Source organism: Nelumbo lutea, chromosome 1 (genome assembly GCF_056320005.1).
Source record: "Nelumbo lutea isolate HS-2025 chromosome 1, American lotus-T2T, whole genome shotgun sequence".
Taxonomy (NCBI): domain Eukaryota; kingdom Viridiplantae; phylum Streptophyta; class Magnoliopsida; order Proteales; family Nelumbonaceae; genus Nelumbo; species Nelumbo lutea.
In genome coordinates, this window is record NC_142684.1 from 77,581,182 (window position 1) to 77,603,698 (window position 22,517).

General features: G+C 35.6%; 1 protein-coding gene across 1 annotated transcript; it reads left to right on the forward strand.

The window, feature by feature from the left end:
- The first annotated feature begins 16,043 nt into the window (after positions 1 to 16,043).
- LOC148875522 (cysteine-rich receptor-like protein kinase 15) lies at positions 16,044 to 21,842 on the forward strand. Its single transcript, XM_088964840.1, has 7 exons — positions 16,044 to 16,934; positions 19,913 to 20,032; positions 20,101 to 20,309; positions 20,430 to 20,640; positions 20,775 to 21,012; positions 21,235 to 21,385; positions 21,501 to 21,842. Exons 1-7 carry the CDS (start codon positions 16,184 to 16,186, stop codon positions 21,801 to 21,803), a joined length of 1,983 nt encoding a protein of 660 aa, XP_088820966.1. The 5' UTR covers positions 16,044 to 16,183; the 3' UTR covers positions 21,804 to 21,842.
- The last annotated feature ends 675 nt before the right edge of the window (positions 21,843 to 22,517 follow it).

Genomic DNA, 22,517 nt, shown 5'->3' on the forward strand with positions numbered 1-22,517 from the left:
CCCACCGAATCTTTTGGGTAGCCTATAAATAGGCAACGACTGGTTTTGGATTCCAACTTGTCTGCACTTGTTCTTTTAATGTGTGTAGGACAATCCCAAATCTTCAAGTGTCTTACACTTGGCTTGGTTCTGGTCCATTGTTCATGTGGAGTCTTCGGAACTGATTTGGTTGGAACCCGATTCAGTACATAAATATTAGTCTCTAATGCATATCCCCAAAAGGATGTAGGTAATTTTGAGCGTACGAGAAGTGATCGGACCATGTCCAACAAGGTCTTATTCCTCTTCTCTGAAACACCATTGAGTTGAGGTGTGGCAGGAGGAGTTAATTGTGACACTATCCCATTGACCTTTAAGTAGTCCCTGAATTCGTCAGAGAGATACTCGCCACCTCGATCTGATCGAAGGGCCTTAATTTCTCTCCCTAACTGTTTCTCGACTTCCTGTCTGAACTCTTTGAACTTTTCAAAGGATTCAGACTTGTGTCTCATTAGTTACACGTAACCTTTCTTAGATTCCAGGTTGGCAGTACAGTTCCTCTTCCAGTGGCCGGTCTGCTTATAGAAGTGACAGACATCAGATGCCTTGTTCTTCTTCTGCTTCTTGGGTTTGGCAGCTTTCTTCTGGGGCTTCTTTGCCTTTCTCTTTTTCTTGCCTGATTTGTTAGTTTCAGCAAGCATAACCACAGGCTCATACTTCTTGAATAGATCCTCGGCCCTCTACAACATATTGCTGAGTTCCTAGATGCTAACATTCAGCTTATTCATGTTGGAGTTCATTGTGAACGCATTGAAGGAAGAGGGAAAAGAATTTAGGATGGCATCCACTTGAAAAAAGGGTTTCTTTCAAGAGTCACCCTCCGTCCAAGAAAAGCATGTTTATTGAATTAGTACACTCAGACGTTTGTGTTCTATTAAAGGTAAAGACACATGGTGGTGCACTTTATTTTATTATTTTTATTGATGACCATTCAAGAAAACTTTGGGTTTATGTTTTGAAATCCAAAGATCAGGTGCTTGACGTGTTTAAAGTTTTTCAGGCTTCAGTTGAACGAGAAACAATAATGAAACTTAAATGCATTCGCACTGATAATGGTGGTAAATATTGTGGTCCATTTGATGTGTATTGCAGACAGTAGGGCATTAGACATTAGAAAATACCTCCTAAGACTCCTCAACTAAATGGTCTTGCAGAAATGATGAACAGAACACTAATGGAAAGAGTCAGATGCTTGCTTTCAGAGGCAAAATTACCCGGATCATTTTGGGGTGAGGCATTACTCATTGTTGTGCATGTTGTTAATTTGTCCTCTACTGTTGCATTGCAGGGTGATGTTCCTGATAGAGTTTGGTATGGGAAGAATGTTTCTTATAATCACTTGCGTGTATTTGGATGCAAGACTTTCGTACATGTGCCAAAAGATGAGAGGCCTAAGTTAGATATTAAGACAAGAGAGTGCATCTTTATTGGGTATGGTCAAGATGAGTTTGTTTACAGGTTTTATGATCCAGTTGAAAAGAAACTCGTTAGAAGCAAAGATGTGGTCTTCATGGAGGACCAAACCATTGAAGACATCAATAAGGCAGAGAAAGCAAGTACCTCTCAGAGCAGTGGTGATTTGACTGATGTTGACCCAGTTCCTTTAACACCTGTGTCAGATGTGATTGAGAATGATGTGGAAGCTAATGATCAACATGGTATTGAGGATTTTCATGTTTCCTTAGATGATGATGCAGTTGAACAACACCTGACTTCTACTGTTCCATCTGATGTTTCACTTCGGAGGTCTACTAGAGACCGACAACCTTCCACCAGGTATCATTCTGACCAATATGTTATTTTGGCTGATTGTGGGGAACCAGAATGCTATGATGAGGCTATTGAAAGTGAGAACAAAAATGAGTGGCTTAATGCTATGGAAGATGAGATGAAGTCTTTGTATGACAACAACACCTTTGAATTGGTAGAGTTACTTAAGGGCAAACGAGCTTTAAAGAATCGATGGGTTTATAGGTTGAAGACAGAGGAAAACATACCACGATTTAAGGCTAGATTGGTTGTCAAGGGCTTCAGTCAAAAGAAATGTATTGATTTTGAAAAAAAAATTCACCTATTGTGAAAATGTCATCTATCAGGACTGTGTTGAGTTTAGCTACTACTCTTGATTTGGAAGTTGAGCAGATGGATGTGAAGACGACATTTCTCCATGGTGACTTGGAGGAAGAAATTTATATGGAACAGCCTGAGGGTTTTGTGGTTAAAGGAAAGGAGAATTTTGTTTGCAGGTTGAAGAAGAGCTTGTATGGTCTGAAACAGGCTCCTAGACAATGGTACAGGAAGTTCGAGTCTGTCATGATTCAACAAGGCTATAGGAAGACTATTTCTGACCATTGTGTATTTGTTCAGAAATTCTCTGATAATGATTTCATTATTTTATTGTTGTATGTTGATGATATGCTCATTGTTGGTCACAGTGCTTTCAGAATTGACAAGTTAAAGCATGAATTGAGCAAGTCTTTTGCAATGAAAGACTTAGGGCATGCAAAGCAGATTCTTGGCATGAGAATTTCACGTGGCAAAAAAACTAAAAAATTGTGGTTGTTTCAGGAAAAGTACATTGAAAAGGTATTTTAGCGTTTTCACATGAAAAATGCTAAAGTAGTAGGTACACCTCTTTCTGCACACTTTAAGTTATGTAATGGACAGTCTCCCTCTAGTGATGAAGACAAGAGAGGCATGCAAAGTGTTCCTTATGCATCTGTAATTGTAAGCTTAATGTATGCTATGATTTGCACAATACTAGATTTGGCTCATGCAGTTGGTGTGGTTAGTAGATTTCTGGCTAATCCAGATAAAGAACATTGGAATGCTGTGAAATGGATTATGAGATATCTCCGTGGTACTAGTGGTTTGAAACTTTGTTTTGGATCTAAAAAACCTATGCTTGTTGGTTATACAGATTCAACATGGTCGGAGATTTGGACTCAAGGAAATCTACATCAGGCTATTTGATTATTTTTGTAGGGGGAGCTGTGGTGTGACAATTTAGATTGCAAAAATGTATTGCATTATCCACCACCGAGACAGAGTTTATTGCTATTATAGAAGCTTGTAAAGAGCTTCTTTGGATGAAGAAATTCATGCAAGAACTTGGCTTCAGTCAAGAAATGTACATTCTACATTGTGACAATCAGAGTGCCATTCATCTTGGTAAGAATCTAACATTTCATAATAGATCGAAGCATATTGATGTAAAATATCATTGGATTCGAGATGTTTTAAACTCCAAGTTGATTGAACTTGAAAAGATTCACACTGACAAAAATGTTGTTGACATGATGACAAAAGTGGTGCCTCGAGAGAAGTTTGAACTGTGTGTCGGAGTAGCCGGCCTTAAATTTGGATAGTTGTTTTTGAAGTGTCTCCCTTCTCTCATGGGCTGGAGGGGGAGAATTGAGTTGCTATAATTGTTACTTTTGATCTAAGTTTGTGAGCATATTGTGGTATTTGACTTGCTATAATTGTTACTTCAAGTTATTAATAGAGATTTTGGTTGGGTCTCCTTGGCTCCGTGGTTTTTACCCTTCACATTGGAGGGGGTTTTCACGTTAAATATCGTGTATCTCTCTTTGCTTGGCTTATGATTGTTTTTTATTGATATCTTGTTTGGGATTGTGTTAATTGAATATCTACAAATTTGGTTATTTGGGAGAGAAATAATTTGTGGATAAAATTGATTTCTACCCAACAGTAATAACTATTAATTGAAAGAAAAACACTATATATTTATCTTACCCAACCTCATGATACACAAACAGCAGCGGTGTTAGCTGTTGCAGCAATGGCGGACTTCCGTTTCCGTTCCTTGTAGAATCTACAGAGCCTATAGAATTGTTTTTGTGATTTCCGAGTTGGTTCAAAGGGATTCATTCCCAACTTGATTAGGAAGCTAATGGACGGAAATTTCTTTTTCTTCCTCATATAGAGCCTGTTGTCAGACTAAGCATAGGATCCCCAAGAGTTACAAAGAAGTCAAACATCGATGTGATAGCTGAATTTACAAAACCAGTCTAACTTTGAGGCCCCGGCAGTAGAGGTTAGAGGGGGAAACTAACAAGGCAGGTGCATATGGTCGCACTCAAAACCATTCAAATCGTATTTCAAGAATCATTTGTATTAGAATTTAGACTATCTAATATAGCGACTGTTTTTTTTTTTTTTTGTTTTTTTGTTTTGTTTTTTTTTTCTTGCAGAAACGTAACAAATCTCTATTCCTGAAGATAATATCTCCCTTGACATAAATAGTTATTAGTTTCTCATCTTTTTTTTTCTTTTTTTTTTTTCAACTTTAAAGAAATTTCAAAAGCTCTATGCTCTTTAAGGATCTTAGCCACATTCCCAAATGTGGTCTCAGTTTTCGTTCTAGAAGTTAAAGCAAAAGATATCACCGGCAATCTAAACATGACCTCCAACCGACTTTAAGTCAGGCACTGTAAGATTATTTCATCCTTATTATATGATTCCTCATGCGTGCCTCAAATTACTGTATTTTCCATGCTGTCTGTTCTCCATCTGCAAGGAACGGAAAACAGATGAAATAGGAAAGAAGAAAGGGGAGGAGAGAAAGGGGAAGGGGAAGAAGAGAGATTGGGGGAGAAAGAGAGAGAGAGGGAGGAAGACATCAATGGAAGTTTGCCGTCGCTGTAACAGTTACTACCGCTGTTATTCGTGTATTGTGAGGCCAGGGAAGATGAACAGTATTTTTCTCTCAATTAATAGTTATTACAAGGGTAGTATGGAGATTAAAAAATATTGTAATGACGGGTTTCAACGGAAAACTAACGGAAGGGGGTCTTTGTTTCACAGTCATATTATAAGGGGGGTCTTTGTCGCAAAAATATTGCAATGTCTCTCTCTCTCTAAATGTCAATTTGTCAAAATACCATGAAACTTGGCCATGAATTTATCACTTTCAAACTTGAAAGTTGAAAAATACCTTAAGCATTGCCGAAATGGGCTTGTGGATTTGCTTAAGAAATGAGATGACAAACCAGTTGATTTTATTCCTCATGTAGCATTGGATGACTTGAATATGACCTAATTTCAGTTGGTAATCTGGGATGTTAATTTAATCAACCTAGTCCAACAATGAATGTCTCCCCATAAAACCATGATATGTGGTTAAGACTTGAGGATACTTCATGGACATTTAGAAAGCACCAGATTATTCCTGCCCGATTAGAGTTCGTTTGAAGCAATTTTGAAACTTGTTTGTTGTGCGTTCTCATAGGTTCCTCAATTCTAGTTCTAGAGTTCTGGGTTCCAAGGAATTGACAGGCAACATGTATCGTCATAGACTTGCTTTTAGGGGAATAGTTCTTCCGATTGTTTGAATAAAGAATGGACGCTGAAATACCCAACCACAATAGCTTCCTAGTTTCATTTTCATGGGTCCAATGAAATACACTTTGCATAATAGTGGCACCTTTAATATTTACTCATAGTGGTGTAACTTAGGGCCGGTTGGATCGGATTGATGATCAACCTAGGCCCAACCCAAATGTTCAAATCTCAGTCTCAGGCCTGGTCCGTCCTGAAGTCAGATCTGAGTTTATTAACCAGATACAGCCTCAGCTTAACCAAATACAACTTGGGTCAGGCTTAGACTCGTGTTTGGTCAGGCTGGGTTTAGTTAGATTTGGACAGGGTAGTTGGGCTTGAAAGAACTGTACGAATATATATTTTTGCATAACTATCTTTTATTGGGCCTTATGTATTCGTTTGGGCGGATACGGATTGGGTTGGGTTAGACCAGGCTTGGGCTACCAGAGGCTTCAACCCAAGCCCAAACAAATATAGCTCAGGCCTGAATTTGCTGACCCGGCCCATGCGGCAGCCCAAAAAATCAGGCCCAAATGGTGCAGAAACCTAGGTTGGGTTGACTTGGGCTGTGGTTGAACTTGCCCAAGTTGCAACCTTATCACACTAACGATTAGCTGGTTCGTTCCAGTGTTGACACCGAATCAAATCCTTCAGCACTTTGAGAAAAAAGGGTCGAGGGAAAGTTATTAATGGTGGACCGAATAAAAAAAAAAAAAAGTTGCAACCTTATTACTCACCTCTTCTCTAGTGAGAACAATGAAATGCTCCAAAGATTCTCCTGCACCATTAAAGTAAAAAAACTTGGCTTTCTTCTCATTCTAATTATTTTTGATACAAAGGGAAAGGAAAGCAGACTTTTAATTGTTGAAGGGTTCAAAATAGAGCGGAATATTCGAGTGTGAAAAGCTTTTAACCTATTTTACATTGAAACAAACACACCCTAATGAAAATAGAGTTGCGGAAAGGAAATTCTTGTTTTCTGGAACCTCAACTCTCTTAAAACAAATCCCTTCCATCCAGCTACTGGACTGCAAATGTATAACGGAAGGGCCATATGTAGGTGGTACCTGTCTAAGTCCAAGCCTGGGGAAGGCATCCAACCCTAACAACCCCTCTCTCTCACACACATTTTCTACTATAGGCATTAGGCATACACAATTTGAAAGCAGAGATGTATTCGATGAATCGATGTACAATAGAATAAGTCAAGGTAGCTGAGGACATATAGGCGTTGTAGGCCAGCCCATGTGTGTGGGTTTTTTAATTGAGACAGTGTAGACTGTCCTTCACATCGGGGTGACTGAACTGGGCCATGGTCAGTTATACTCATTTTACACATTCTTGGCCGTCTTGGCCCACCCGTCCCTATTTCACCAAATCTTCCTTTTCCCGCACAATGAAATGACCTCTTGCCGTGGAAAATTGACAATTCCTTCCTTCTAATCAAAACCAAGAATTATATTGAAAAATAAGAAGCCCGCCATAGGAACCTGCTGTCACCTATCTTCTATCAGATAAAAAAAAATATATATTTCATAGGTAATAACAGTGTGTAGAGGAAGGGGCAGGGGATTATGTACATGCAAATTCATCATCATATGTACATGCAAATTCATCATCATGATTTGCATGAGACCTGGAACTTCCAGTTCAACCTTAAAAAGATTCCTTTATGGGTCAAATTAAAGCCTTTCTAAGCATCATATGTACATGCAAATTCATCATCATGATGTGCTTTTCTAGCAATACAAGTCCCATAAAGTGATTTATTTCAAATGTGGTTTTTGTAGCTTTCTCATCTATTCTGGGTTCGGCACATCTCCCATATTTACATATTATCATTCATGTGGAGATGTTTCCACACAGCTGTAGTGGGGCATGGGTAGGAGATCCAAATTCTGTCACATCATAAGTGTCACAACTGTTTAAATTTAATCAAATTTATACCCAGTTGATTCTGAATCTGCTACCCACAATACTACCATATATGACACTACAACCACACATTGGAAATATCTCTGTTGTCATTCATGAAGTATGTTTGTGAACTCCCAATTTTGGTTATGGGCTGATTCAAGTGTTTACATTACTCTCAATGGTTATGTGAATGCCACTTTTCAAGAAAAACACTTGGACATTTCCTATTGGGAGCATTTGCATCTTGGGTATGGTGCCTAATGTTGCATATCTATTGGCACTTATGTGTACTACTAAATAACAATAAACAATTTGTAGCACTGTATCATGTCAAAAATCGAGTTTTCCTATTTTCTAGTGCTAAAATCAAGTGCAAATGCAATATAATAAATCCAAACACCCTCCACGTTAATAGGGTTGTCAATGGATCAGGTCTAACCGATGGACTCGAATTGACCAAACCGATTACAATGGTTCTGTTTCCATGATCATGTCCCAATTAATAATTGGGTTGATTCTAGTTCCTTTCTATCCTGAACTAATTCAAACTTGAAATCAATTGTTTTATTAACTATATATACTATTTTTCTTAATTTTCTTATAATTTTTATTATATTTTATGTTTGAAGTGGTAGACTTGATAAAAAATAACAAATAAGATAATATTAGTTAAAAACATTTAATTTATTATCGTGTAAATAATTTAGTATTTTTTATCATTTTTATTAAGGTTATATTATCAAAATTTAAATTTTATATTATTATTTAAATAAAAAAATATATTTTCAATATAATTGGATCTATCGGTTCAAACCCAATGACCTGACTATTAACTAGAACAGTTTTGGATTCGTGATTTTGTCCTGTTAGATAATTGGTTTGGGACCAATTCTACCTAAACCCAACTCAGACCTGACCTATTGGCAGCCCTACACATTAGCATTAATAATATATGAGACTGAAATGAGTGTTTTTCATCAAGGTTCAAAATATTGGCATCACATATCATATAAGGAAGCTTAGATAAGGGTACAGTTAGATACATTAGGAAAATTCTTTTATATCCCATAAATATATCAAAAACACTAAATTTAAGGTTGAAATATTCATAAAAAATACACATTTTAATAGTTTATATAAAGAGATATATTATTATCAATAATACCTGATTACCTGGAGTCTAAAACATATAAACACCATTAAAAGACACATCAAATTGTTGTTAGATCATTGATAAATCCATCTTACAGTTCACTCTTACTATGAAAATCATTTACAATATATACAATAAATTATTTTTTAATTTTTATATAAATTATCCTTATATATACATTGGAAATCATTTATATATTTTTCAAAACTTTATGCTTTTAGTGGCAGCCATAACTCCTGCTATAAAGTAGTCATAACTGCTTCCATAGGTCATTAATAGTATCAATTGCTCCACTCTTGCCCTATGCCCACACCTTCGACATTGTATTGATATTTTCATCCTTAATTTTCTTATTAACACAACCTGATCGAAATTAGGATCAGACTAATACAATACAAGTTGCACCCCTCGCTTACATGGATTCATTATTCATAGAGAGGAGTGCAACTTGGGTGTGTTCAAGGCAACTAGAGTTGCACACCTAAGCTCCAGCAACCAAAGGGACGGTTGGCAAATACCCTTTGACTATTTTCAGGGGCGGAGTTACATGTATTTGAATGGGATCAGGTTAAACAAAAACATGAATTATATGTATTATTTCAGCCCATTTCCCATATTGACCCCAGTAAGGTTAAACGAAAATATAATAGGGGTAAAATTGGGCATTTTGTTTAGACTATTAGATTAGTTAAGCTATGATTTGGATGAAAGAAAATGTAAAAAAATAAAAAAAAAAACTTTTTTTGACATTTTGAAATGCCAAATGAATGAGTAAAAAAACCCCAAATTGTGTTTATCCTCTTTAAGTAATGTCATTTTTAAGTTATTGTATGACTCCACTAAAAAAAATTCCCGGCAATTTTATTGTTGTGACTGTACCGCTAGTCAATCATGCATCATATTCATTTGCTTGGGATTAAGAGCCCATTTGGAAGGGTTTTAGCGTTTTTTTAACTGTGTTGAATGAATCACTTTGAAGATGCTACTAAAACTAGTTTCGTCAAAAGTTGATTTAATAGCTGAATTAAAAACTATTTTAGTTTTTACGCTTTTTCACCAAACATAACTTTAGACTTTTTATGGTAAGATAAAGGTACAAGATATTCTTCTGGCTTGTGCGGCTGTAGGGTCTCATGGTGCAACTCCAATCAAGAACTTATATAATACTGTAAATCGGATTATATCTGCTTTGAATCCAAATTCAATCCGATAAGAGTCTGATTTTAATACTTCCTTAATTCTAATAAATTTTACAAGGATTGAATGAGAAAAGTTTATCTATTTATTTAATAAATTGAGATTAATTGGATTTCTTATATATTAAAACTCACATTCTCTGTGACATTCAATATCAATCTGTAATTCCCTATTTTAAAACTAGAGTACTTTTTTTCTAGATGATGTGATAGATTGTTATTGATTGGTTGGTGTAGAAAAATTTCCACACTAACAGCGCAGGGAATGTAAGTTCCAAGCAAAAGAAAAAAAATGAAAATGAGTTTTCTTTTTCTTGTATAGTCTTATGCTTGTATAAATAAAAATTCTCTGCCACCGACCAATTACATGACCCTACCTGAGTGAGACGTGATTACAAACAAGCAAGTCAAAATTTAATCATTCCAGCTGGTTTTAAAATGCACTGTAGATTAGATGCCATGCATACTACTGAAGTTTGTATGCTGGTTTGATGTTAGTGATGGCTGTTAATTTTCTGGTTGCTGGCATCAAAATCCTATCTTGCCACGTAAATCAAATGCGCATGATTTCCTTCTTTCCCCGCCACAAAAGAAAGGAATTTATATTGTTATTTTGTTTATATATATATATTAATAGGATAGGGGTGCTCTCTCCTTCCAGGAAATGAAATCTATTCGTGCAATTTTCACGTGAGAGCATCCCACTAAAGTCTGTTATATTAATTACTATAATCTGTTATTAATTACTGTTATTTATAACAGTAATTACTGTTATTATAAATATTGTTAATAAATAGATATTTACTAAATAATATTATTAAAACTATCATTAATGATTATTTAATTAAATAGTATAATTACTTACTATTATTGATAAATGTTGTTAATAATGTTCTGACAACCAACTGTTCTACCGTCCAATTCGAACGGATGGCCCGTTCTAACAACAAAAATTATAAGCAAAAAATTACGAAACCATTCTGGCCATCAGTTTTCGAATTGACGATTCAACAGACGATATGTTCTAACAACAAAAATTAAAGGAAAAAAATTGAGTTTGTGAGGTCCATTAAATAATATCATACGTGTTATGTCATTCGAACATGTGACTCATACAACTCGAAAATGGAACCGTTCTGGCCACTAGTTTTTGGGTTGACGGTTCAACCATTTTGTTCGAACAGACGACCCATTTTGACAACAAACAATTACAAACAAAAAATTACATAACCATTCTGGCCACCAATTTTTGGGTCGATGGTTCGAACGGATGATCCATTCTGACAACAAAAATTACAGGCAAAAAATTGAGTGTGTGAGGTCCATTAAGCAATATCATACGTGTTACGTCATTCAAGTGTGTGACTCATACGACCCAAAAATTGAACTGTTCTAGACACCGGTTTTTAGGTTGCCTGGACGGTACTTGATGAAGGGTGATTTGGCCTGACCTAGCGAGAAGGGGACACATGGACATGACCTGACTAAGGGATGACAGCTCATCGGCATCGGGGCACCTCGACATCCAATCCAGTTCGGAACTGAAGAATTGAAGTATCAGCTTGAGCCTAACAACCCGAATCGCTACGTAACCGACTCTAGAGGTCTCTCCAACAGATCCCGAATCTCTCGAGATCATGATGAGCTAACAAATCCTGAATTTCTCGAGATCACGATGAGAACTCATCCCAGCTCCGTCAGAGTCAAAAGTGAAACGATAAGCCTCATCTATGTACTACTCCTTCGGAAGTAGAACGAACCCTATCTCAACACGCCAAGGATCCCAGAGCTCTTTCGTGAGACTCATGATTACTCCAGTATATAAAGACGGGAACCTCAAGGCAAAAGTACGTGTGATTACTCTACTCTCTAGCTCTCAAGCTCTCAAACTTTCAAGCATTCAATTCACATTACAGTATGCTAACTTAAGCATCGGAGCGACCTCACCGGGTTAGCCACCCCGGGTTCTCTGATCCACTGTCTTGCAGATTGATCCAGCTCACTGCTCGATTGGAAACCAGATCGCCCTCCATCTAGGAGTAGTCAAATCGCTCTCCACTTCACTCTCTCATAGTCGAGATCAATACCCAATTAAAAAAAAAAAAAAAAACGAATGACCCATTATGCCAAACAAAATTACAAACAAAAAATTGAGTGTCTGAAGTCTATTAAGTAGTACCATACATGTTATGTCATTCGAGCGGACTCATATGACTTGAAGACGGAACCGTTCTGGCTACCAGTTTTCGGGTCGATAGTTCGACTATTCGGTTTGAACGGATGGCCTGTTCTGACAACAAAAATTAAAAAATAAATAAATGACAAAAAACCATTGAACGGATCAACGATTTGATTGCCTGTGTCAATAGGTCATTGATCGATTCAACAATTTTTGGCTAGAAACCGAGATTATGATAAAATAGAATCGATTGCCTGAATGGTTCCCAATAAAAAAATAAAAAATGCCCAAAAAACATTAAATGGGTCAACAGGTCAATGGTTTATTTTATGGTATGCAATAAAATATTAGATACCTGGGTTTCAGGCCTATTTCTTTTATATAAAATATTACATATATATAATAATTTATATTAAATAATATACAATATACATATAAATTTTTATATATTATATAATACATATTATAAGTGTCATATTATAATATTTATATATAAAAAATATATGTGCTGGAGCCGGATTAGAAGTATTAGGCCTAGGGCCGACCATGAAATTTATGGTTTGCAGGCTTATGCTGGGGTTGGGCCTAAACACAAACCCTAGGCCTAAGCCTGAAATTTTCTGACTAGGCTTATGCAGGTTAGACTGAAATTATCACCCCTAGTAGAGTGCTGGGGCAAATTGACACTAAGCAACAAGGCAGGGACAGGTGCATAGTGCACTAGGTGGGTGAACTGGGCAATGGGCAGGGGATTCATTAAAACCCTTGCCTATTTCGAACCCCTCCCCTCCCATTCATTCTCCTCCTGGTGATCATGTAAAGGAAAAATAATGAAAGAAGACAACCATAAATAAAACAAAAAAGAAAAAAAACAATTTCAATTTGCACACAAATGACAAAATAGCAATAAAAAATTAAAAAAGTTAAAATAAAATTATTTTTAAATTTCTCTAATTAATCAATTGTATAAAAAACTTTAGAAAATGGAAGAGATTCAAAAACCAAAAGAGTTCCACTATTTTACTCTCGATAATCAGTATACAAAATATATTATATAACTAATAAACTTATTATATAATATAATATAATATAATATAAATATATTTACCAAAACCAAATCCCATATCTCATTAGACATCCAGTTTCGCATACAACAAAGGTATATTACAGTTTATTATTTTTTTCAAACCATAGGGATCCCCCTTAGTTCCACCCCTGCTCGTGATGGTCATATGTCGCATCCAAAATCTTCAACGAAATCATTAATGACTAATTTTGTTATGATATTCACATCTGATGTCAATTTTAAATTTCATAGCATCAACCCTACCATGTAAAAGAAATTAAAAATTAAACAACATAAAAGAATTAAGTAATAATAGAAATATATGAAGTAAGCAAGATGATACATATCCATTGTAATATTGTACTCTTAATTGCTAGATACAGCCCACAACATCCCACTTGTATTCTTGCTATGTACTGGACTACCCGCGTTAGGAAGAATTGTTGAGTGTTGACTTTCCCTCCGTAAACAATTAATTCAATAACTTGGAAGACTGGAAAAACCACTGTTGCGTTGATTGAAATCAAACTTCAGACTTCAGAGTGCCTAGCTAATTAAACCTAAAACAGAATTTCAGATGAGACGGCCTAAATTTCAGAAAATTTTGGCTATTTTGGACCCTTCTTCCATGAAATTTCGAAGAACTAGTTGACCAAAATTTACAGCCTTACGTGGTTGGACTTATCAAAGAAATTGAGCTGTTGGATAGAAAATAAGAGATAGCCTAAGGCTGGTTGGCCCAGATTGGGTAATAGAAGAGCCACCCAATAGAGGGAATAAAGTATTTCATAATATTTCTATGATGCTAAAACAAATACTATCTAAAGCTCAGATTGGGTATAGAAGGGGGCCACCCAATAGAAGGAAACCTTAGATGGAATAAAGAATTTCATAATATTTCTATGCTTAGAAAAAGGTCTTATCTAAAGTTCAGATTAAAGAAGTCGTAGCATCCTAAGTAAAAGAGTTTAAGAGAATTAATTAAAGTTAAGCAGTTGAAATGAGTCTACATAAACTCAAGCTCAGCAAAAAGAGGTGGAAGAAATTAGTATTGAATAATATTGACTAATTCTGAGTCGAAATACCTTTGCTGCTCCAGAAAGGCAGAAATTAGTATTGAATGTTAACAACTATCAATTAAAAAGAAAAAGGTGTTTCTTGTCTTTGGAATGGAAGTATAGAACATTACCTCTCGATTTTCAAACCTAATGATACTAACTGGCCACAAATATTTACATATTTGCCTATAAAAAATTTATATATTTTTTTCTGGATAAGCTAAAAATATTTATATTTGTAATATAAATTGTCACCTGGTAGGATCAAGTTCAAGTTTCAATCCTCAATGAAATTATTATTTATTAATTTCTTTAACATTCATTATGTTATAATTTTATTAATTCCAAACTGCATATATCACTAAATTATGAGCGGCCACATTATTGCCAACTACATTAATGTGTCAAACATGGGATGATCCCATCTACCCTTCCAAACCCGTCCCAAGTCCCAACGCACCAGATAGCCTGGAACCTGTGGACCATCTGCACCAAAAAGAACCCACATTCATCAAACCATTTGGAGATGTTTGATTGTCATGTAGTTTCATTTGCACTCGACCCTACGATTACGAATGCATAGGACTGTAAATCAAAAGAGTGTAATTTAAGTTTCATTATACTGAAAATAAACAATATGAAGTTTGAAACACAAAATAAACCAAAATTTGCGTACAACTCATTCCGACTCCATATTTTTGCACTAATATAATACGGACGAACTTGGATGGTCCAAGCCCATCTCTCCTTCTAGATTGGGTTTGGGGATAGCAATTTCTTTCCTATCTGATGAGAATTCATCTCGGTGGTCTTTTCTTTTTACCTTTTAGGTTTAAAAATAGATTTTAGAGTAGGGATGGGTTTTGGGATTTTATGTATGAGCATGGTTGAGTATGGTAATAGGTTTAACTTGACTCCCCCCGATCTGTATATTATTGGAAGGCATATGAACTTGTGTATGTTAAGTGTTGAATTTAATAAAATTTTGAATTTTATGTAAAAGACAATTGGTAGTTTATATATTTTCTATATAATCTTAATTAATTAATCAGAATTTTTATGTCTGATTATGATATTTTACTTATTTATTGTTTATATATAATAAAAAAAATAAAAAATAGATAAAAATTTTAGACCCAACTCACCAATCACCTGACCGACCCAGGTTAAGAATAAGGAGGAATTGGATTATAAAAATCCAACTTACAACCTGTAGCCACCGACCCACCGTAATGGCCTTTTGTTTCCTTTATCAATAAATTCTTCTCTTTAGCCTTTACACATACAATGAAAAAGTTTTTTTTTTTTTTTTTTGGCTTCTGACAAAGAAAAAGAAGATAGAATACCGCTTTTTTGTTTTTATTTTTTTCATTTTTGTCGCTATAATGCCACTTTTGACCACGATTTGGATATAAACCATGAAAGGCAAAATTATGGTTCAGCTCAGAGTTAAAATTTTTAGGCTCAAAGTATGTTTGAGGTGATTGTTAACTTGGAATTGACGTCAATTCATGGCTGAGTATTGATGTATAAAATGGGGGTTTCTGATATTTTGAATATCTATAGTTCTATAATGAAAATTAAAAATCTGTATTGGGCCTGTCCTTACTTCTCTGAAAAAAAATATGATTATGTTTCAAATTTCAAGTTGATCAACCTTATTTTTTCGTGAAAACAATTCAATTCTTCTTTATTTCTTTATTGTCCGATTAGAAGCTACTACTATATGTCTATTCTTCGTTTATATGGTTCGATCGGTTTGATTCTGTCGGGTAGACCGATGACAGCACTAGAACTCACAGGCCATGGAAACTTCTAATTGGGTCCTTTGTTTTTTGGTCCGCCAATTGGGTCCTTGTATCTTATTACTTGTTAGAACTCCAGTCCAGTCCATGAGTCCAGTCCTCTCTTCCGCGACTCAAAGCCGCGGTTCGGGTCGGTTGCCCTGCCGGTCAAAAGGACCCATTCCAGATGATAAAGTCAAAATTCAAATTGGTATTTACAATATTTTATTCCTCAGCCAGACAAAGCAAAGAAAAAAAAGTTAAAAAAAGGATAAAAAGATAAAGAATAAGAAAAGGATAAACAACTTTTCAGGGTTCAGACTGATGGAACTCAAGTCACATAAGCATCTGATCATGCCTAAAGTCATTTGTAAATGTGGTTTTTTCTGGTAAACCAGGAATAGATCTCGCTCCGAAGTTCGGAAAAAAGGGATATGCACCTTCAACCATGATCATCTTCCTTGTGTTTACCATCTTGCTCTGTAGTCCCAGCAGAGCACAGTTTCTCTATTCATTTTGCAATAGCAGTACTACCAGTGACTATGTTTCGAATAGCACGTTCGAATCTAACCTCAAATTTCTTCTCCTCTCTCTATCTTCCAACACTTCTGCCTCATCTGGGTTCTATAACACATCTGTGGGTTCTAACTCCGACCAAGTCTACGGGCTTGCACTCTGCAGAGGCGATGTAGCCGCTGATGTTTGTCAGAGTTGCGTCCAGACTGCAAGTCAAGAAATCCTACGAGAATGCCCAAATAAGCAAGAAGCAATTGTATGGTACCAGTACTGCCAGCTGCGTTACTCCTCCTCGATGTTCTTCTCTTCGATGGTGTACGCCGGAAAGTTTCCACCATGGAACGAGCAACAGCAGAATGCCACAGACCCAGACCAATATTCTACTATCTTGACTAACTTGATGAGGAAACTCATTAACCAGGCGGCATATGATAATACATCTAAGCCTATGTTCGCGACGGGAGATGCCAGCGTTTCAGAAACTGAGAAGATATATGGTCTGGTGCAGTGTACAAGGGACATAGATAGGAGTGAATGTAAGAATTGCCTGACATACGAAATGGGAGATATTCAAGGATGCTGCTCTTCTCGTAGTGGGGGAATGATTCTCGACACGAGTTGTAATTTGAGGTACGAATCATCCCCCTTCTATAATGGCTCAAGTGCTTCTTCGACTTCCAAAGGTAAGTACTTCAGATCTTGGATGCCCTCTTTAATACATCCATTGATTCCAATTTACTCCAAATCTGAGCACAAAAGTGAATTTGTTCTTCAAAATCCGGCTAGTCTATTTATTTTATTCTTTTCTAATTCGAAAAATTTATTGATAAGGGGGTTGTTTTGAGTTTTGACCAACTTGGAAGATGTTTGATTGTGTTGTCGTCTCTTAGAATTCAGCGAGTATAGGTTGGGATATTAAGGTTAGCAGAAACCAGATCCAGTGTTGTACATCCGATTCGTTCCCCCATAAGTCTCTGGGGAATCTTATTATTCAAGAAATGAAGTAAACGTTCTTATGGCATGGCCTGGTTTAAGAGTGAAAACAGAATCTGTTCATCCCTAACCTGATAACCCAGGACTAGGCCTGATTTACGACCCTTTCACATCTCTGATTATGTCCAAACTCAACTGCGTTCGAGTGGGTATGCAAGACGGCCGTCTCTTCATTGTCTACGTCTGTATTTTGCTCTGTTTCTGTGTATGCAGAACCGAAATCTATTCATTTTGTGCACTCTGTTTTTGTTGCAAGAGGGAAACAGGTGCTCTGTTTTCGTTTCTACGAGGCAGAATAGGAGCTCCGTCTCGTGTTTTAGTCCGACCGCTCTTCTGTGTGCGTGTATGCTCCGTTTTTGTATTCAATTCTCTCTCTCTCTCTTTCTCTTGCTCTGAGTCTCAGTGCTCCACATGATCCCGTTCGTCCGTGACTCCGTGGAACATAAAATTGATTTTTTAATCCAATCCAATCATGGAACATGCTATGTGTGTCTTTAGCTAAAGGGGTATGTTTTTTAGTGGCTGTAATCTAAAGTGGTTTCTTTAGTGCCTCAAATGTTCAAAAAGCTAATACTAAAAAATAGTTAAAAAAAACTAGTGTGAAGGCTTACCTGGAGTTCACATCTGCGCCCCACTATGCCCCACATTACATCCCACCTTGTATTGGGAAATCCATCGGTAATAAGTACAGGAGATGATGAGACACTGTGGGGATGTGCTGTGGGACATTTTCGGGTCTCTAGCGTTGCAATAAACACCAACGTCGCAGCATGCTTCAGCTGCACACCAAAACATCTCCCATGGTTGTGTTGTCATTATTTATGGGGATATTCTCAATATGCGGTGTAATGTGATTTGGAGTGATTTATGAGGAATAGATTCTATTAATAGGGATTTAAGATCAAATGAAACTCCAATTTCATGTGTGCATATATATTTGTTTTATCTTTTGTATAAATTGCTTAAACCTTCCCTATATTTTTTGATAATACAAATTGAAGCAAAACTTTTTTTATAAATGGTCTAATCCAACAGCTTTACGAACTTTATTTAAAAAAAAAGCCTATATTGCACTAAATTAATGTTATTTTTCAGAAAAACGGTAATAAACGTGATAATGAATTTTGATTGGTCGAAACTTTTTTCATATCATATCTTTTTCGTATCATAGATTTTCCCTATAATTTTTTATTATTTTAAATAAATGAAGAATATAAAATGACATTAATGCCCTTCATAGGTTACTACCAACTATCATGCATCTCGCGTCTCCAGCCCGACATCACTATCAATGATGTCCTTCTCTGCTAAGACCTCAGTACGTTCCTAGACCAAAAGCAGAGACACTATTACAGGGTTACAAAGCATTCTAATGACTCATTTAGACGGCCAGTTTTCCTCAACTTTTTCTCTTTCTTTTCTGTCAAACCAAACACAGTTTTGCTCTTGTTAAGTCATCGTTGTCATCCTCCAGTGTTGACTTGACCCATACACCTCCATTCCACGGGACCACATCTAGTAAGTACATCAAAGTAAACAGTTAAATGAACATTTGATAAATATTTTAATAACGAGTATTAATCTTCTTCAAGGGTGAGGTGAGAGTATTTTAAGGGACAGGTGACAAAAAACCTTTTAAGTACTTTATGCCCATCTCATCCAAACCTACGCTTTTTATTGCTCCCATCATGTTTATATTTATAGGAATAATTTCACGAGTTTTTTATTTTTATATTTATGAAAAAAGCATTTATGCAAACTCTCCTACCCACATAATACCCACGCCTACCACATGATGATGCTACAGCTTAACAGCTTAACATGGAGAATATCTTTATGTAAATGACTACAAAGTAAATATGGAAAATACTCTCAATGTGCCACTGTAGTGATGTATGGATAGGACATTCTATTATTCTAATACTCTTTTGGTGGGCCCTCACTATTTTCTTAAAGGTCAGCATTTTTTTCTTTACAATATAAAATTTGGATCTCCTATATATTTTTTTCTCCAAAAGAACAATCAAAGGATTTGATCCTCACAAGACTTTGTTCATACCCTTTGCAAAGTCCCTTGCAACTTTATATTAGAAATATCTCCTTATTAAAAAAAAATACAAATATAAAAATATTCTTATGTACAATTGTAAAAAGCTGTGCGAAACAATATAAACAGTCTTAAGCACTGAAGCCAATCTCCAACTGAACCACCATTTTAAGATTTCATTTTAGGAGAATAAAATCATGGTTTCATTTTTGCATAAAAATTTAGTTGTATAGCCTTTACACCGTCCCATCATAATTCATTATATAAGATACATAATTAAATATTATATTTTAATATATTGCTCATTTATTGTGAACTAAATGCCAAACCTTCTTCTATACTATACATTTGTCTTGGTTTCTGTGTAGGAGTGATAAAAGTTAGAGCCAATGGGAGATAGTCAAGATCAATGAAAAAAAATAAATAAATAAAAAAGACATCATGCTGCTATCCCTTTAATTTGTCTGAAACTCCTAATCCAATGGTTTAAGTTAATCTGACAGCCTGAATTCTAACAACAATATTTCATTTTTCTTTTACAATTAAAAAGTTGAATATTTAGCCAATTGTTGAAGTATATATGTATCAATTGATCGATCTGCATAAATTTGTTGAAAGCAGGTAGTGGAAGGAAGACATGGATGATTGTAATATTTGTCAGTACTGTACTAGTAGTTGTATTAATAGCCCTCTGCATTTGCGGTGCACATTGCCTTCGGAGGAGGAAGGGAAGACCAGTAGGTAAGATTTTAAGATTTCAAGAGCAGTTCAAAATTAATAGAAAAATCAACCTCTCATTCATTTTGTAGATGAAGTCAAAATTCAACTTGCACCGTTACGACAAAATTTAGAGAGTACTCCAATCAGCATTGGTTTCCCAGAAAGCAACATACAGGGTGGAAACCAAATGGATACTTCAGAGTTGCCCTTGATGGATTTTGAAGCTATAAAAGCAGCTACAGACGATTTTGCAGATTCAAATAAGCTAGGACAAGGTGGGTTTGGCACTGTTTACAAGGTAACAAAGCTTTTCCAAGCAATAGAAGTGGTTGACATTGAACAATGTTCTTGGTCCCTTAAATTTCTTTTCTTTTCATTCTGCTGTTGAGAAATGTTTGAAAGATTATTTTTTGATCAGGGTATGCTATCAAATGGAAGGGAAATAGCAGTTAAAAGGCTTTCAAGAAAATCATGGCAAGGTCTAGAAGAGTTCAAGAATGAGGTTATACTAATAGCAAAGCTTCAACACAGGAATCTCGTTAGGCTTTTGGGTTGCGGCATCGAAGGAGAAGAAAAATTACTCGTATACGAGTTCATGCCTAATACTAGCCTCGATGTCTTTATCTTTGGTATATATGATCGTTTCTTTAATTGCTTTTCACCAATCAATTAGAATCATACAAGAATTAAGAAATGAATTTGCATATTTAATTTATTAATTGTTGTCCTCATTGAAAACAATTTCAACTGCGTTCGCTTTCAGATCCAATACGACGTGCACAGCTTGACTGGAGAACACGCTTTGATATCATTTGTGGGATTGCGCGAGGCCTGCTTTATCTTCATGAGGACTCTCGGCTTAAAATCATTCACAGGGATCTGAAACCCAGTAATGTATTGTTGGACAGTGATATGACTGCAAAAATCTCAGACTTTGGCATGGCAAGGATTTTCTGTGAAAATCAAAATGCAGCTAATACCAGAAGAGTTGTTGGGACATTGTATGTTTGCTCCTTCCTCGATTCCTCTGTTAACTGTTATTACTAGATCTTTCTTTTTTTTTTGTGACTTTTTTACATAATCCTAACCCAGTAGACACGCTTAGCAAAGCAGAAGATGCATCATACAAACAGCTAGTAGGCAACTCAGATTTTCTAGTGTTTTTTTCACCATAAATTCAGTTGACAATTTGGTTTCTAATGTCAATAACTAATAATGAACAGTGGATACATGGCTCCCGAGTATGCAATGGAGGGGTTATTTTCTGTGAAATCTGATGTTTTTAGCTTTGGTGTTATCTTGCTTGAGATCATAAGTGGGAAGAGAAACAGTGGCTTCTGCCTCACCAAGCACGCACGGAGCTTTCTTGCTTATGTAAGTTAATTTTCACCTACTCGCATTAGAACTCTACTTTCATTGTTAGTTAAGAGTCATGTATACATTCCATATCGAATTCTAACGTATCAATCCAATAAACTGTAAATTTCAGGCATGGGGACTGTGGGTCGAAGGCAAATGTTTGGAATTTGTAGACCCACTGTTAGTAGACACATGCTTGACAACAGAGGTGTTGAGATGCATCCAGATTGGGCTTCTATGTGTTCAACAAGATGCAGCTGACAGACCCACCATGTCAACTGTTGTTGTGATGTTGGGAAATGAGTCTTTAGCTCTCCCTCAACCTACAAAACCTGCATTTGCTTTGGGAAGAATTGTTGTTAAAGCAAATCAATCTTCATCTGTCAATTGTTCTGTAGATGTGGCGACTATTTCTCATGTTTTGCCACGTTAAGGGTTAATTAAAATCTTTTCATGCCTATAATGTTTCTAATATTCCTTGTGATGGAGAAAGGTTTGAAATTCTTAATACAAAGAGAACAGAAGCGCGACTTAAAAATTTAAGAATGTCGTCAAAAAAAAAAAAAAAAACAACGGGGAAATTGTCTAAAACTCACCATGAATTTTCAGCATTTTTTTTAAACTCACCACAACTTTTCAAAACGTCTAAAACTCACCATGTCATCAAGTTTTTATTTTCCAAAACCCACATTCGTTAGTACACCGTTAATGTTTCTTAACAGAGGTATCCATGTCAGCATAAATAACAATTCTTATGACCAAATCACCCTTGAATGGTGAGTTAGAGGAAAAGGGTCTTTTTCATTTTTCAATTTTTTTTTTTATTTTTTTTTACATTTTAGTGTTTTGTTATAATTTATAATGTTTTTTTATAATTTCTGTTTTTTACATTTTTCTATTTTCTACAATCTATAAAATTTTCTGTATTTTTCGTTTATTTGTAATTTCTTTTTTTCTATAATTTTTGGTGTTTTATCTACAATTTTTATTTTCTAATTTTGATTTTCAATTTGTATAGTTTCTATAATTTGAAAATAATTTTTTATTTTGTATGCAATTTCTATAATTTGTTTATATTTTTTTTCATTTTCTGTATTTTTATGTATATATTTGAAAATATTTTTTGAACTTTTTCCTTTTTTATATC

What these genes read in the sequence shown, in the direction of transcription:
- LOC148875522 (XM_088964840.1), top strand. Translation starts at nt 16,184, where the DNA reads ATGATCATCTTCCTTGTGTTTACCATCTTGCTCTGTAGTCCCAGCAGA. An exon ending in TGCTTCTTCGACTTCCAAAG is followed by an intron (nt 16,935 to 19,912) that starts GTAAGTACTTCA and finishes TGTTGAAAGCAG; the next exon opens with GTAGTGGAAGGAAGACATGG. An exon ending in GGTTTGGCACTGTTTACAAG is followed by an intron (nt 20,310 to 20,429) that starts GTAACAAAGCTT and finishes TTTTTTGATCAG; the next exon opens with GGTATGCTATCAAATGGAAG.